Genomic DNA, 15201 nt, shown 5'->3' with positions numbered 1-15201 from the left:
TTGTTTTAGAAAAGTGCCTACTGAGATGTTATTTAATGTGTGATAGTAAAAAAGCTTTATAAGTATTTAAGAAACATATAGGGTTATACGAACATGGAGCTTTTTCGAGGATTGGTGCACTGCCTTTTTAGAATTTTTTACACAAACCAAATTTTTTTTAAAAATTTATCAAGTTTATGGGTGATGTCTTCACTTACGTGAGCCAAATTTTACTTTACACGAAATTTTTTTCGAAAAAATAAAAAAATTTATAGATTTTTTGGGAAAGAACATGAAAAATACGACCCTTTTTACATGTTCCAACTTCGGAGGGGTGTAACTTTTTATAGGAACGAGATAACTTTTAGCAAATTGTCATTATTTTATTTAGAATTTTTCACCAATATAGCTGATATTTTAAAAATAAATTTCGACCCACCTTAGGCCTGTCATATATAAAATAATTCAACAAATATGTAGTTCTTGTCAAGGACTATTTATATTTTAAATTTCAGCTTATTCCTATCATGAATAGATTTTTGGCGATTTTTTTTTTAAATATTGTTACGTTTTAACCTTTTCAAAACGGTTGTTTATTTCCTTTAAATAAACCGGATACTTTTGATTGCAAATAAAAGCCGCTTAGTCGTATAAAATTGTAACAACTCTTTATTTATTTAAAATGAACAACAACTACTGAATTAAATAGTCACTCAATGTTTTTATAAACGTTTATAAATTCGCAGAAATACAGACACACTTTATAATGTACATGAATTCACTTGAAAAATACTGCACACTTTAAGGCACTCAGTTGATGTTTATTCGAATAGCGTCTCTGATAAACTCCCTCACGACTGCAACCTCTGCCACTATTTATAACACTGCCATCTGCATTCTAGATTGCTATTTAACTGTCTAGAGCTTTCTAATACATACGCCATCTGAAGTGTATTCTTTAACTGAATATTCGAATTCGAATATACGATCGCAGCAAACAGCGTTACCAACTTACGATCAATGGTCAACTGAAAGCTTTTATTCAATGTTAATAATGCCCACAGATATTTTAAAGTTTGCTATTACAGCACTGCTATTTGAAAGCATTATACTACTTTTAAATCAGCTGCTAAAATCGTTATATTTGAATTCAAGTACAATTTCGTAACAATATGGTTACCAACTTTGAGGGAAAACGCAATAAATCATAAATTTTTAAGTCAAATTTGCCTTTTTAATCCATATTTAGCGTTTATTTATCGAAAACTATTTTTTTAATTTTTAAAATGTTAAATTTGGGATGAATTTTTACGATTTTTTTGAGAAAATTTTTAAAAGTTATATTTAAAAATCTATGTGTAAATGAAATACAAAATCAATTTTTTATCGGGCTCCTTTTCAACATTTATTTTTAAACTTTTTTTTAACATATTGCTTCTTTGACCCAACACTAGAAACTTCAAATAAAATGTCCAACCTCTAATCCGTACTTCAGTTTTGCTAAACATTTCAACATTTGGTTATTAGCTGACAGATAGCAATTTCCGATATTGTTAGCATGGAAAATCCAACAATTTAAAAAAAACGGCATCCCTAATGTACAAATATGTCAATGTAGTTGTACCAGTATTTGAATACTCCCATCTGACCTGACATTCGAATATTTACAAATATGAGCACAGTGAAACAGAAATATTTCTGCAACTTTCACAAGAGTGAACAATTCTTGGAAAATTCAAGTATTGATACATTTATAGAATTGTTTGACAAACAATTTTGTTTTAAGCAGAAAATTTGGATATGATTGCAAAAAAAAAAAATGATAAAGATGATGTTAAGGGAGATTTTTTTCCAAAAAAAATGCTCTAATTATTTGGGAACAAATGAACAATGGGTCTGTTCAGTATCTAAAAACTATTAAAAAAAATGTCATTGCGTAAAGCATATAATAATTTTTCGGTCTCTAGTTACTGAGAAATGATATGAAACTATCCATTTTCAAAAATATCCTTTTCAAATGCTTTGGCCAAGTGGTTAAAAAAATACATAATAATGTTTGTGTATGACATTTCCATATATTTTTTATGACATTCTATATGTTGTCCATGTTTGTATGTAGTATGATGATGTGTATGATTTTCATTGTTTTTTCAGATGAATGTATAAAACATCAATGAATCATTTTAATCAATGACTAATAAATTATTGACAGAATTGTATTATTTTGGTGAAGTTTTATTTTCAAAATTATGGATTTTCAATTTATGCTGTGATGTGCGATTAAAAAAATTTCAACGAAATTGATTTTAGGTGGAGAAATTTCAATAGAAGTTTTAAATTTATTAAACGAATACATTTGATGATATTGAAAAGATAGAGCAATTGTGTTAAAGTTTCGAATTAATTAATTCAATTTGAGCTTAATTTACTAAAATCTTAATTTATAATTAAAAAAATGTTCATTGCATAAATCCATTCCCAAAAAACATATGTATTTGGGGAATTTAAACGGTCTCCTATTAGGTCGTATTGTCATAATGTCCTAAAATATTTTTTTAGTTTAAACAAATTTTTGTTGGGTTTCAAACAAAAAAGTTATAAACTAATAAGACTTTTTGGACTATGTTTATTGGTTTGTCATAAAATAAAATAATTTGTTTAAACTAAAAAAAATATTTTACAACATTATGACAATACGACCTAATAGGAGACCGTTTGAATCCCCCAATTGTTTGGAGAAATATGTTTTTTGGGAATGGATTGAATGAAATTTTATTCGATTCAACAATGAATTAATTCATAACAGAAGTCATTCAACATACATTTTTGTTAATTCAAATCTAATGCAAATTAAATTGAAATATTTTTTCTTCATTCAATTTGTTTTTGTTTTTAATAATTTGCTAAATTAATTGTCCATCATGTGAATGTATGCAAAATGACAAAATAAAAATGCACCGCGTTGAGGCATTCAATTGTTAGAATTTCCATTTAATTTGCAAAACATTACATAATCAGTTTAAAAATGAAATGTGTCAAAATTTGACATTTTAAATAAAATCAAAATGACATCAAACATAAATGACATGACATTATAAAAAAGCATTTCACGAAAATACTATAAAAATTCAAGCTATTGCAATAGAAAGCCATTTCAATTAATATGATGTTACCGGCCGGAATAAAAATAGTACTGCGCTTAATGATCATAGAGATCATTATTGTAATGATACTCATAAAGAGTAGTTACTCTTTAAGATGTCGCACAGACGATGGTCCTTCGGATGGTGAGATGAAACGAGTAGCTCGGACTTGTATGCGTAAATTTGGTGATATTGCTAGTGCTCAGAATGCTCAACAGCAGCACCAACAACAACAATCTCAGGGTAGACTGAGACAAAGAGTAAGGAATAGAGAAAACTATGGTTACAATTATGAAGAGAGCGATGAGGATAATGATGAGGACTTTGATGAAGATCAATATTATTACAATAATAATCATAGAAATAACAATCATCGTCAAAATGGTAACAACCACAATGAAAGAGGCGGCAATAATGGAGGAGGTTATAATGATGATCGTCAACGGGGTCGTTCGCGTTATAATAGCAATAACAACAATAATAATCGAACATCAAACGGAAATAATAATAACTGGAATTATTCAAATCAAACAAATAATAATGGAAATTCAGCCAGTAATAGAGGAAACAATAACAACAATAATAATAATAACAATAGAAACAAAAATAATAATAACAATAATCAGAATTCTTCTCCGGATCCAGCCTGCATAGTCCATTGTTTCTTTGATGAAATGCACATGGTATGTTAGTATAGGGCTGCATTTAAAAATATTTAATTATCTTACTATATTTTTCAGCTTAATAACAACAACTATCCCGATCGTCATAAGATGCTGTACATTCTTACAAAAGATCTCAGAGATCGTGAACTGCGCAATTTCTATACCGACACTATACAGGAGTGTTTTCGCTATTTGGAAAACCAACGCAGACGTGATAAATGTCAATTTTCCAGGGATTTAATTACATGTATGACGGAATATGCTAAGGGTAACTGTGAAGATTGGAATGAGTTTAATATGATGTTTAACTAGGATTCTTTTTAATCTAGTAATAGAAGGGTGTTTAATTTTAAAAAGGTTATAGGTTATTTTTAATGTTTAATATGTATTAAAGTGCAATTTTTGGTTTTTATTTTATAAAGGTTATAGGTTATTTTAAAAGTTTATTGTTTATTTGTTGGTGTTAATTTAAGATGATTACCCATCACTAAAAAGATGGGGGTATATTGATTTTGTGATTCTATTTGCAACATATTAAAATATTGGTCATTGAACCAAAACCTGTATATGTTTTAGGCCCTTATAATATTCAAAGACAATCTAGCTATGTCCGTCCGTCCGTCTGTCTGGCTGTCCGTCTGTAGGGGAATAAAATGTTCTCCAAATAATTTTTGTTGATCATAATTGTTTGTTATTGAAAATGTGTAAAACCGATCAAATAGAACCAGAGTTATGGACCTAGATGTAAGGAAATCTCCAAAAAAAAGATTTTCAAACATGTTTGGCTTCTTTGCACACATTCTTCATATGATAAAAGGACAAGCTCTGTTGAAAATAGTAAGATGTGGTCCATGATTTCTCCTAGCCCCCAAATTTCTTCCTAAATCTCTTATAAATATCGTTAAACTTCGACATAAATAATTTAACTTGGTCATTCAATATTTAAAATATCGAATTATTGGCCATAGACCCACAAAAGTATATATAAAATGGGTAAAAGGGCGTAAAAACCAAAAAATTCAAAATTGAATTTTTAGTGGATATTGTGGCACACCGCATCAAGACACACGTCTTCTCAATTTTTTAGCTTTCTATTTTTAAAAATAACCACTTTATTAAAGCAAGAAAATAATATTTGTAACCGCAACACTATTCATTTTATTAATTTTTTTGTATCTCCTGTAAAATTTTAAAAAGTGATGATAGGCATTTTAGGTGAGGATATGTTCTTATAAAATGCTAGCATGCTGCAGCTCCGTCTGTTAAAATATGAGGAGACCTAAAAACAGAATATGTAGTTATTGCTTAGAGCTAACTTATGTATCCAATAATATGATGAATAGTTAAAAAGTTTTGGATCAAATCATTAGAAAAATTAGTTGGTCAGCCACATATTTTGATCCCAAAAAAAATTTAAATGTATGAAACCAAATCGGTAGAACTAGATAAATGTTTTTATACAAAATTCACAACTATCGGTGTGTTTTCTCTTCATGTCATGTCTGGCTTCGCAGACTATTCAAACTTTGGCTTTATCTTTCAGTTTTCCCTCATTGACTAGAAATTACTTTTTTTTAGTTATTGGTGCACTTTAGAGTGGCCCTTATTTTGCTCCCAAGATCTAAAATGATTACTCGGTCTTATAAACACTAACGGCTGAAAAGTTTAATAAAATCGGATAATATTTGAAGGTTGCAAATTTTATATAAAGTTACGAGTTTTTGGTGAAAAAAGAAATATTTTCCAAAAAATTTTAAAAATTAAATGTTGGAAATAATTTCCAACTAAAATAGTTTTTGTATTTAAATATAAAAAATTTCTGATATCGATAACCCATTAGATGTAATTTGACATCAAAAAAGTTATAAAATTTCATACATATGTATTTCAAATCCCAAATTTTATTTTGAAACATTTGTACAATATAAATTTATTCAAATTTTGTATTGACCATTGTTAGCTACGACCTTTTCCCATTTTCTGGCAACATATATGGATTCGGAGTCAAAAGAACTGCTCATCTTTTTGGGCCAAGAACGAATCAAGCCAATTTCGAATACTTTGTTCCAAAGTGAAGCTTATATCTTACAAATAGTAGTCGGATGGGGCATGGTCTGGACTATAAAGCGGGTAAGGCAAAACTTCTTCATTCTAAATACTTTTTAACAGATATTGCAACATGTGGCCGAGAATTGTCATTACCGTTTCATGTCAGACCGCATATTCTGGACGTTTTTCGGCCAATGTTCGCTTCAAATGAATCAGTTGCATTAGGTACAGGTTCCCTGTGATGGTCTGGTCAGATAATAGATCGGACCCTTTTGATCCCACCAAATACAGAGAATTTCCATAGCGCCATGGAAATTTGGCTTTGGTGTCGATTCCGCTGGTTGGCCGCGATTCATATACGATTTCTTACGCTTTGGGTTATCGTAATGGATCCAGTTTCCATCGGAAAAAATTATTAGGTACAACTTTCTTTTATAGCCTTCAAGTATCATTTCGAGTATTTAAATTCGCCTTTCAAGGTTTCTCGGCTTAAATTCGTATGGTATCCGATTTCTCTGCATTTGTATGAATCCTGCATTTGTATAGCTTACAATGATTTTTAAAGCTATTTTTGAGCTTTACAATATCCATGGAGAAATGCCTCAAATTCTTCGTCTTCAAACTTTTTTGGCTAGCGCGGAGGATCTTAGTCTTCCGTGTCAAAATCACCAATTCTGAACCGCACAAACCATCGGTGCCATCGGTGAGCTTTAGCGACACTTTTATTCAAATTAATTTTCCGACCATATAAAGTGAGTATACACCAAAAATTATTTGATTTTTTTTAAGATAATGAAAATCTTTAATTTATCTATCGATTAAAATATAAAAGTTTCGGTTTGTTGGAGAATGGGTTGAATAATAGATTCTGTTGTGAAAAAAAATATTCAAGTAGGACTATAATGATTTTCATGATCTTAAAAAAAAAAATCGCTGGTGTTTACTCACTTTTGAGGCTGTGTGTATATATTCTGGATCCTTATAGATAGCGGAGTCAATGTCTGTCTGTCTGTCTGTCTGTCTGTCTGTCTGTCTGTCTGTCTGTCTGTCTGTCTGTCTGTCTGTCTGTCTGTCTGTCTGTCTGTCTGTCTGTCTGTCTGTCTGTCTGTCTGTCTGTCTGTCTGTCTGTCTGTCTGTCTGTCTGTCTGTCTGTCTGTCTGTCTGTCTGTCTGTCTGTCTGTCTGTCTGTCTGTCTGTCTGTCTGTCTGTCTGTCTGTCTGTCTGTCTGTCTGTCTGTCTGTCTGTCTGTCTGTCTGTCTGTCTGTCTGTCTGTCTGTCTGTCTGTCTGTCTGTCTGTCTGTCTGTCTGTCTGTCTGTCTGTCTGTCTGTCTGTCTGTCTGTCTGTCTGTCTGTCTGTCTGTCTGTCTGTCTGTCTGTCTGTCTGTCTGTCTGTCTGTCTGTCTGTCTGTCTGTCTGTCTGTCTGTCTGTCTGTCTGTCTGTCTGTCTGTCTGTCTGTCTGTCTGTCTGTCTGTCTGTCTGTCTGTCTGTCTGTCTGTCTGTCTGTCTGTCTGTCTGTCTGTCTGTCTGTCTGTCTGTCTGTCTGTCTGTCTGTCTGTCTGTCTGTCTGTCTGTCTGTCTGTATGTCTGTCTGTCTGTCTGTCTGTCTGTCTGTCTGTCTGTCTGTCTGTCTGTCTGTCTGTCTGTCTGTCTGTCTGTCTGTCTGTCTGTCTGTCTGTCTGTCTGTCTGTCTGTCTGTCTGTCTGTCTGTCTGTCTGTCTGTCTGTCTGTCTGTCTGTCTGTCTGTCTGTCTGTCTGTCTGTCTGTCTGTCTGTCTGTCTGTCTGTCTGTCTGTCTGTCTGTCTGTCTGTCTGTCTGTCTGTCTGTCTGTCTGTCTGTCTGTCTGTCTGTCTGTCTGTCTGTCTGTCTGTCTGTCTGTCTGTCTGTCTGTCTGTCTGTCTGTCTGTCTGTCTGTCTGTCTGTCTGTCTGTCTGTCTGTCTGTCTGTCTGTCTGTCTGTCTGTCTGTCTGTCTGTCTGTCTGTCTGTCTGTCTGTCTGTCTGTCTGTCTGTCTGTCTGTCTGTCTGTCTGTCTGTCTGTCTGTCTGTCTGTCTGTCTGTCTGTCTGTCTGTCTGTCTGTCTGTCTGTCTGTCTGTCTGTCTGTCTGTATGTCTGTCTGTCTGTCTGTCTGTCTGTCTGTCTGTCTGTCTGTCTGTCCGTCTGTTTGTTGAAATCAATTTTCTGAAGACATGCTTTCGAGATGTTTCCTATTTAAAATCAGCAAAATCGGTCCACAAATGGCTGAGATATGGGGAAAAAACCAGGACAACCTCGATTTTTGACCTATTTTTGATCTATATTTCGATTACTATATTTCAAAGTCCATTGCAACGATGTATATAAGGCTATAGTAACTTGGACCTACAATGGGTCAAAAAATATTTTTTAACCCGAATTTTTTTTCAAAAAAAAAAAAAAAATTAAAAACCAAAAATTTTTTTTTTAAAATTTAAAAAAAAATTAAAAAATTTTAAAATTAAAAATTCGAAAAAAAAATTTTACAAAAAATAAAAAAAACAACTTAGGAAAAAAAAATAGTTTTTAAATTTTTTTGTAATTACTGGGCTGACTCCAATTTATATATTTTATTTGTTATTTGACATGTATATGCTCTTTGTAATGTAAAGATAAGTCAATTGATTACTTTACATATTCCAGGTAATCTAGCGCATAGTAAATTGTGTCATTAGTTTCTTTAAGTAGTATAGAGTGTTGACACTTTAAACCTTTTTATAATGCTTTTTGAAGTTATCTAATTCTGGCGCATTTTATCTTCAATGCAGTTTTCGATTTACTAAATTATTTGAGTAAATCTTATATACATGTGTAAATACCTGGAAAAAAAGGAAAATTTCAAAAACAAACAAATAATATTCAAATGATGAAAATGTTTAATATTCACAATTAATGAAATTTAATTAACCGCAAAAAATTGTAGTTAAAATTAATAGGAGGAGAAAGAGACAGATAGATTGAAATATGAATACATACAAAAGTGTAATATGAGTGTAACACTAAACAAGTAGCAGTATTATATTCAGCGGAGCCGAATCTTATATTCCCTTCACCTTATTATAATGTTTAAGGAAAAATTGTTTATGTGAAGAAATTTGTGAAAAAAAAATAATTTTTGTACCGAATCATTACAAAAAATGGAGGCACTTCGAAATGCAGCTTGAGCGCTTTAAAAAAAAATAATTTTTATACCGAATCATAACGATGAAATGAAAAATGGATCCATTTCGATAACCCGAAGCTAAATATCCATGGCGATAAGGTAATGCTCTGTATTTGGTGGGAGCAAAAGGGTCCTTTCTATTATGAGCTGCTGAAATGTGGACAGACTATCACAGGGAACTTGTATCGAACATAACTGATTCATTTGAAGCGAGCATTGGCCGAAAAACGCCCAGAATATGCGGCCAGATATGAAACCGTAATATTCCATCAAGACTGCGCTAGGTCACATGTTGCAATAGCTTTTAAAAAGATATTTAGATAGAAGTAATTGGGAAGTTTTGCCTCACCCGCCTTATAGTCAAGACCTTCCCCGCCCGACTACTATTTGTTTCGATCGATGCAGAAAGCTTTGTCTGGGATACGCTTCACTTTGGAGTAGAGTATACGATATTGGGTTGATTCGTTCTTGGCCTCCTTATGTTGCCAATACTTTGAATAAATGAAAGTTTTGCTGGTAGTTAATAAACCTAATTGTAGGGTGTGGTCTATGTATTTTTGTCAAGTTATCTGATTCATGTAAAATAAATATTTAGTTAATATTTCCATTCAAATAATGTTTAACAATAAACATACATATGTATTTAAATCATGATAAAATTTATAAAGTAAAAAGATAATAGTTAATGTTTTAATTAAAATTATGTATAGAAATAAATAAATAAATTGTATCCATCATTTGTCTATTGATTTAGATGAGTAATTTGAAAAAAAAGAAGAAAACTTGATCATCATTAATAATGGAAGGAAGGTTCTTTCCTGTGTTTTTTATTTATTTATTTATGCCTTTACATAGTGGCTACAAAAAGTGAAAACCATTTGAAATGGATAATAACTTTAAATCTATAATAATGATTATATTGTAAGTATATCAGCAACTTGCACCTCCCACTTACTACTCTTACACTTCCCTTTTCAATACAAAAATAATGTTCTCATTTTTCATTTACCATTTTTTTCGCTTTTTAGTTCTTGCCTTTAGTTGCGATTTGATTTGGTTTCCTTTTTGCTAGAAATAAATATGAAAATGGAAAGCGAAAGTGAAGGAAATGGTAGCAGAAAAAAAAAACAAGTTAAGACGAAATGACAGGCAACGTTTTTATCAATGAATTATGACCGTATAAAAATGACGTTTGTTAAATCATCATTCTTTTTCTTATTTTTTTTCTTTCTTTCTTCTTGGGTCTGATACAAAATAAATGATACTTTTAGCCAAGTTGTTAAGCAACCAAAAAACAAAAATAAAACATAGATGCGAGTGTTGAGATAAAGAATAAAAATTGTTTGTTTATTAAGTACCTTTAAGCCAAAAAGATAAAATTGTTTTGTTTTGGAAAATTCCAAATGTTTTGGAATGTGTTTCTTTATTATGTATTTGATGATGTTGTTGTAAGCTCCTCCTTAAATTATGCTTTAATTTATATACACATTTTGTTGTAATAAGATACATTTATTTATAGGTAGAAATTACACAACATTTTCTGTTGCCTTTGGTTTCATACTACGGAGAAAAAAGCTACATATTACATTAATCTACAGTGCGGGCTAGAAAATAAGGCGTGTAATCATATGGAGCAACAAGAAAATTAAGATTGTAGGCCTGGCTGAGGACTTCATCTCATTATTATGGTGTTATAAATCAAAAATATCTTCATGCACTCAGTGAATCTTAAATCCAGAAATTTTATATTCGATTTAAAGTTTTTTAAATGGAAGAAGCCCAATAGGGCATTAATATAATGCCCTTACCATCTTAAAATCAAATGCTGAATATTTAGAGAATTCGTATAACGTTTATAGTTTGGACATTCTATTGGAAATTTCAAGTATTGGACCAAATTAATTATACACTACACCACCATAGTGGGTAGGGTATAATGCTTTTGTGCAGATGTTTGTAACGCCCAAAAATATTGGTCTAACACCCACCTTAAAATATACCGATCGACTTAGAACCAATTTCTGAGTCGATTAAACGATGTCCGTCCGTCAGTCTGGCTGGCAGGTTGGCTGGCTGTCCATGTAAACCTTGTGCGCAGAGTACAGGTCGCAATTTTGAAGATATTTCGATCAAATTTGGTACATATTATTTTTCCGGCTCAAGGACCAAGCCTATTGAAACTGGCTGAAATCGGTCCATTATTTCACCTAGCCCCCATACAAATGTCCTTCCGAAATTGGACTTTATCGGTCATAAATATTTAATTTATATATGTATCTCCACAAATTCCGCTCCAAATAAGTTTTATGTATACAAAATTCATGTCACCAAATTTTGTTACATTCGGTCCATAATTAGTCATAGCTCCCATATAGACCCGCTTCCGAAAACCACTTTAACGTGCATAAATCGCTTAAAAATGTTGGTATATACACAAAATTTAACATAGTTATCTTTAATATAGACATAAATCACACGACCTAATTTCATGGTGATCGGTCCATAATTGGTCATAGCTCCCATATAAGGCCCACTTCCGAAAATCACTCAAAAATATAAATTATTGAAATTTTAAAAGAAAAATGTTTTTGCTCTTTTACTTAGAGTAAGGTATTATTTGGTCGGGCTTGACCGACCATATTTTCTTACTTGTTTTTTTAAAATTTATTAGTGAAAAAAATTTATGACCAAAAAATTTGTTGGTGAAAAAAATATTGGGGTTAAAAATATTTTTCCCGATTTTGACAAAATGTAGGTCTAACTTACTATAGCCTAATATACATTTTTGCGATGGACTTTGAAATATCTATCATTTGTAATCCAGATATAGATAAAAAGTATGCCAAAAACGTGGTTGTCCCTTATATCTCAACCATTTGTGGGCCGAATTCCCGATATACTGATGTATCAAACATATTGGTAAGTTATTTTGGGGCTAAGGATTCATCCAGAATTTCTACATTTTTCAATTGAGACCCCACAAAGTATATATATTCTGGATCATTGTAGATAACGATATAGCCATGTTATCGTAGCCCCCAAATGGCTCGACAATCACGATTTTTTACCTATTTTATATCAATATCTGGATTACTAAGTCATTAATATTGACAATATGGATATCTATATAATAATAGATATTTATAATACCTCTTCAACGATGGGTCAAAATCGAGAAAAAAAATTTTTGACCCAAAATTTTGTTTTTACCAAAATTTTAGACAAATTTTATTTTTCATAAAAAAATTAAAAATTTGTTTTGCCATTAAATTTTTTCACAAATAAATAAAATTTTTTTTTTTTTTAATTTCCCAAAAAATGTTTGACCCAAAATATTGATTGTACCAAAATTCTAGACAAATTTTATTTTTCATAAAAAAAATTTTAAAAATTTGTTTTGCCTTTAAATTTTGTTCACTTTAGTTTTCAGATTCAAAGCTTAAACTTGATAACACTTCCCCTTGCGCATATGAAACTTCATTCAAATCGGACTAAGGGTTTAGAAGTTAAAGATTTATTTTCCTCTTTTTTCTCTCATACCACTGTGCATCGTTAAATTGATTCTTATCTGCGAGTTGTTAAGTTTTCTCTAATTAATTTGCCACGAAAAAAATATAAGGTAGACATGTTATATATCAATGTATATAACTTTTGACAATTAAAAAATTCATGGAATACTTTTTTGAAAAATATGACAACAAATGTTTTTTTTTGGAGTTTTTGCATAGATACAAATTTTTCAAATTGAAATAAAATTTTTATTTATGAATATTTTTTAATGAAATTTTACACTTACATATATAGATTTTTTTATTGAAAATGGAAAAATAAAAACTAATTTTAAAATTTGTAATCAGGAATACCGCAATTCCCAAAAAGTGTTGAAAAATCCCAAAAATGGACTTTTTTAGTTTTTAGGCTATAATATCCATACCAAGGTCGGGGTTATCGAAACCCTTTACAAAATAATTAAGAACATGTTGGGCCATCCAAAATGGGTTACTATATTTTGATATCGACTATGCGATTTGAACATTTTTGCCCTAAATTTGAATTTTACAGAAAAAATAGGCGTTTTTGAATGGCCCTGGTCCCCTCGGTATCAAAAATTATAGTTTTTTTTCCATTAAAATATTTGACGTAAAGTTAGCTTTTCAAAAAGTACAAATTCATTATACATCCTTTTAGATATTTTTTAGATAACTTAAAAAGAATAAAAGTGGTCGATGAGTGATATGTAAATTTTTTTGAAATCGGAACGAAAAAATAGGATCATTTTTAAAATTGACCACACCCGAGGTGTCCTACTTTGGGGACCCCTGGTCCAGCTCCTGGTGGGACCATGAGGTCCAGATTCAAAACTTAAACTCGACAATACTTCCCCTTTGCGCGTGTGAAATTTCATTCAAATCGGACTAATGGTTTAGAAGTTATAGATTTATTTTCCTCTTTTTTTTCTCATACCACTGTGCAATGTTTAAAATTTCGTCTAAATTGGCTTTATAATTTCGGATAAAATGGATTTTCCCATTTTTACCCCTTTTTGGTACTTTTTTGGCCAAATGTATAGGAGCTCATAATAAGATGTCAATTTATTAAAAACATAATTTACGCAAAAAGTACCAAAAATAAATAAAATTTTTACCCAAACACAATTTTTCCAAAAAGTACCAAATTTATTTTTTGATGATTTAAAATTTATTTCTATGTTTATTGATTCAAAGGATACATAGGGCGCGAAAAAAGTACCAAAATATAATTTTTACCCGTTTTCTAAGTTAAAGGATTCTAATTTTTAAAAAAAGTACCAAACACCTGTTTTCTAATTTTTAAATTAAAAAAGATACATTGTAAATATTTTTAGTTTCGTGTCTATCCCTAAAACTACGAATTTCCAAAAGAATTTCTTCTTAGTGGATCTACTTAGGGAGAGGGGAATCTTTATCCAAAATTTCTATGTTGGATCAGTCACTCACTTAGGTTTCTTTTTATTTGCATTTGTGTTAATATAAAGAAAAGCAGCTATTATTTTCAATATATTTATTTGCAATCCAACTATTTAATCTAGTTTCCTATTAGCAAATTATATTCTTTTTTGCCAGTAAATTATCAAAGACCAAGCAACAACTACAGCTTCTAGGCGACTAATTTGTTTTGCTAACACAAATTAACATTCCTAGCAAACACTAACCTAACTAGCAAATGTATTATTATCTTTAAATTGGAATTAAATATAGGTTCTACTCCCATAACCATCACAGCCAAACACATCATCTTCTTCCAAGGCTTTAAAATAATACTCGTATGTTTGAGTTTATAGTATGGCTAAAGTTTAGCATATAACCAAAACTAATTTGATTCTATGATTTTCCTTTAATAAAAGACAATAAAAAACCTTAAAGAAAAACAATTGCTTCAATTCGTGTCTCACGTTTTATTATTTCGAAATGGTTACACAAAAGAGAGAAAAAGAAGAAAAGGAAAAAAAAACGGTTTCAGTAAATTTAAAATCGCACTTGTTTGCCACCTTTCTATGACTGTTGTAGTTTTTTGCTCCTCAGGAAGTTAGCCTGTTGTGGCAACTATTTTCCATACAAAGCTGTAAGGAATGAAATACGAATATCTAAACAAAAAAACAATTCACTTTGCTTTCCAAATACTTCAAAAACTCGTTGTAAATGAAATAAACTAGTACTTACTTCTCATACAATACACATGCACAGTTTTTGCCACAACGATTATGCCTCAGGATAAGGTACTTCCCATTCCATTATTGTCCATATCGTTTGTGGTAAAAACGCTTTTAGATTATTTGATATGATGAACATTTTATAACAAAACAGAAAAAAAAATTTACCAAAAAAAGAGGCATCTTAGGCTTTGTGGTCACAAAACCCAAGAATTACTAACTACACACAACAATTATATTTTTATTTATACCATCACTTGTGGTGTATAAGGATATATATGACTTTGTCGTTCCATTTGTAACATTTAAAAATATTCATTTAAAATCTCATAAAGTATAACTAAATATTCATGATGCCTAGGAGTCTCTAAGTAGCTTAAAATATGTCTGTGTAAATCACTCTAACTTTCAAAATAATAAACCGAAATTAATGAAATTCCTCTAAAGTATTTATCTTTGACCTATAAAAATCACTATTAAAAATCATCTTAATCGCTATTG

At 30.9% G+C, this 15201-nt stretch overlaps 1 protein-coding gene across 1 annotated transcript; it reads left to right on the top strand.

Moving 5' to 3' along the window:
* Positions 1-3142: 3142 nt before the first annotated feature.
* Obp59a (Odorant-binding protein 59a) lies at positions 3143-4099 on the top strand. Its single transcript, XM_065512994.1, has 2 exons — positions 3143-3805; positions 3863-4099. The coding sequence occupies exons 1-2, from the start codon at positions 3143-3145 to the stop codon at positions 4097-4099; spliced, it is 900 nt and encodes a 299-aa protein (XP_065369066.1).
* The last annotated feature ends 11102 nt before the right edge of the window (positions 4100-15201 follow it).

Source organism: Calliphora vicina, chromosome 5 (genome assembly GCF_958450345.1).
Source record: "Calliphora vicina chromosome 5, idCalVici1.1, whole genome shotgun sequence".
In the NCBI taxonomy this organism is placed as follows: domain Eukaryota; kingdom Metazoa; phylum Arthropoda; class Insecta; order Diptera; family Calliphoridae; genus Calliphora; species Calliphora vicina.
This window is presented reverse-complemented; position numbering and strand designations above follow the sequence as displayed.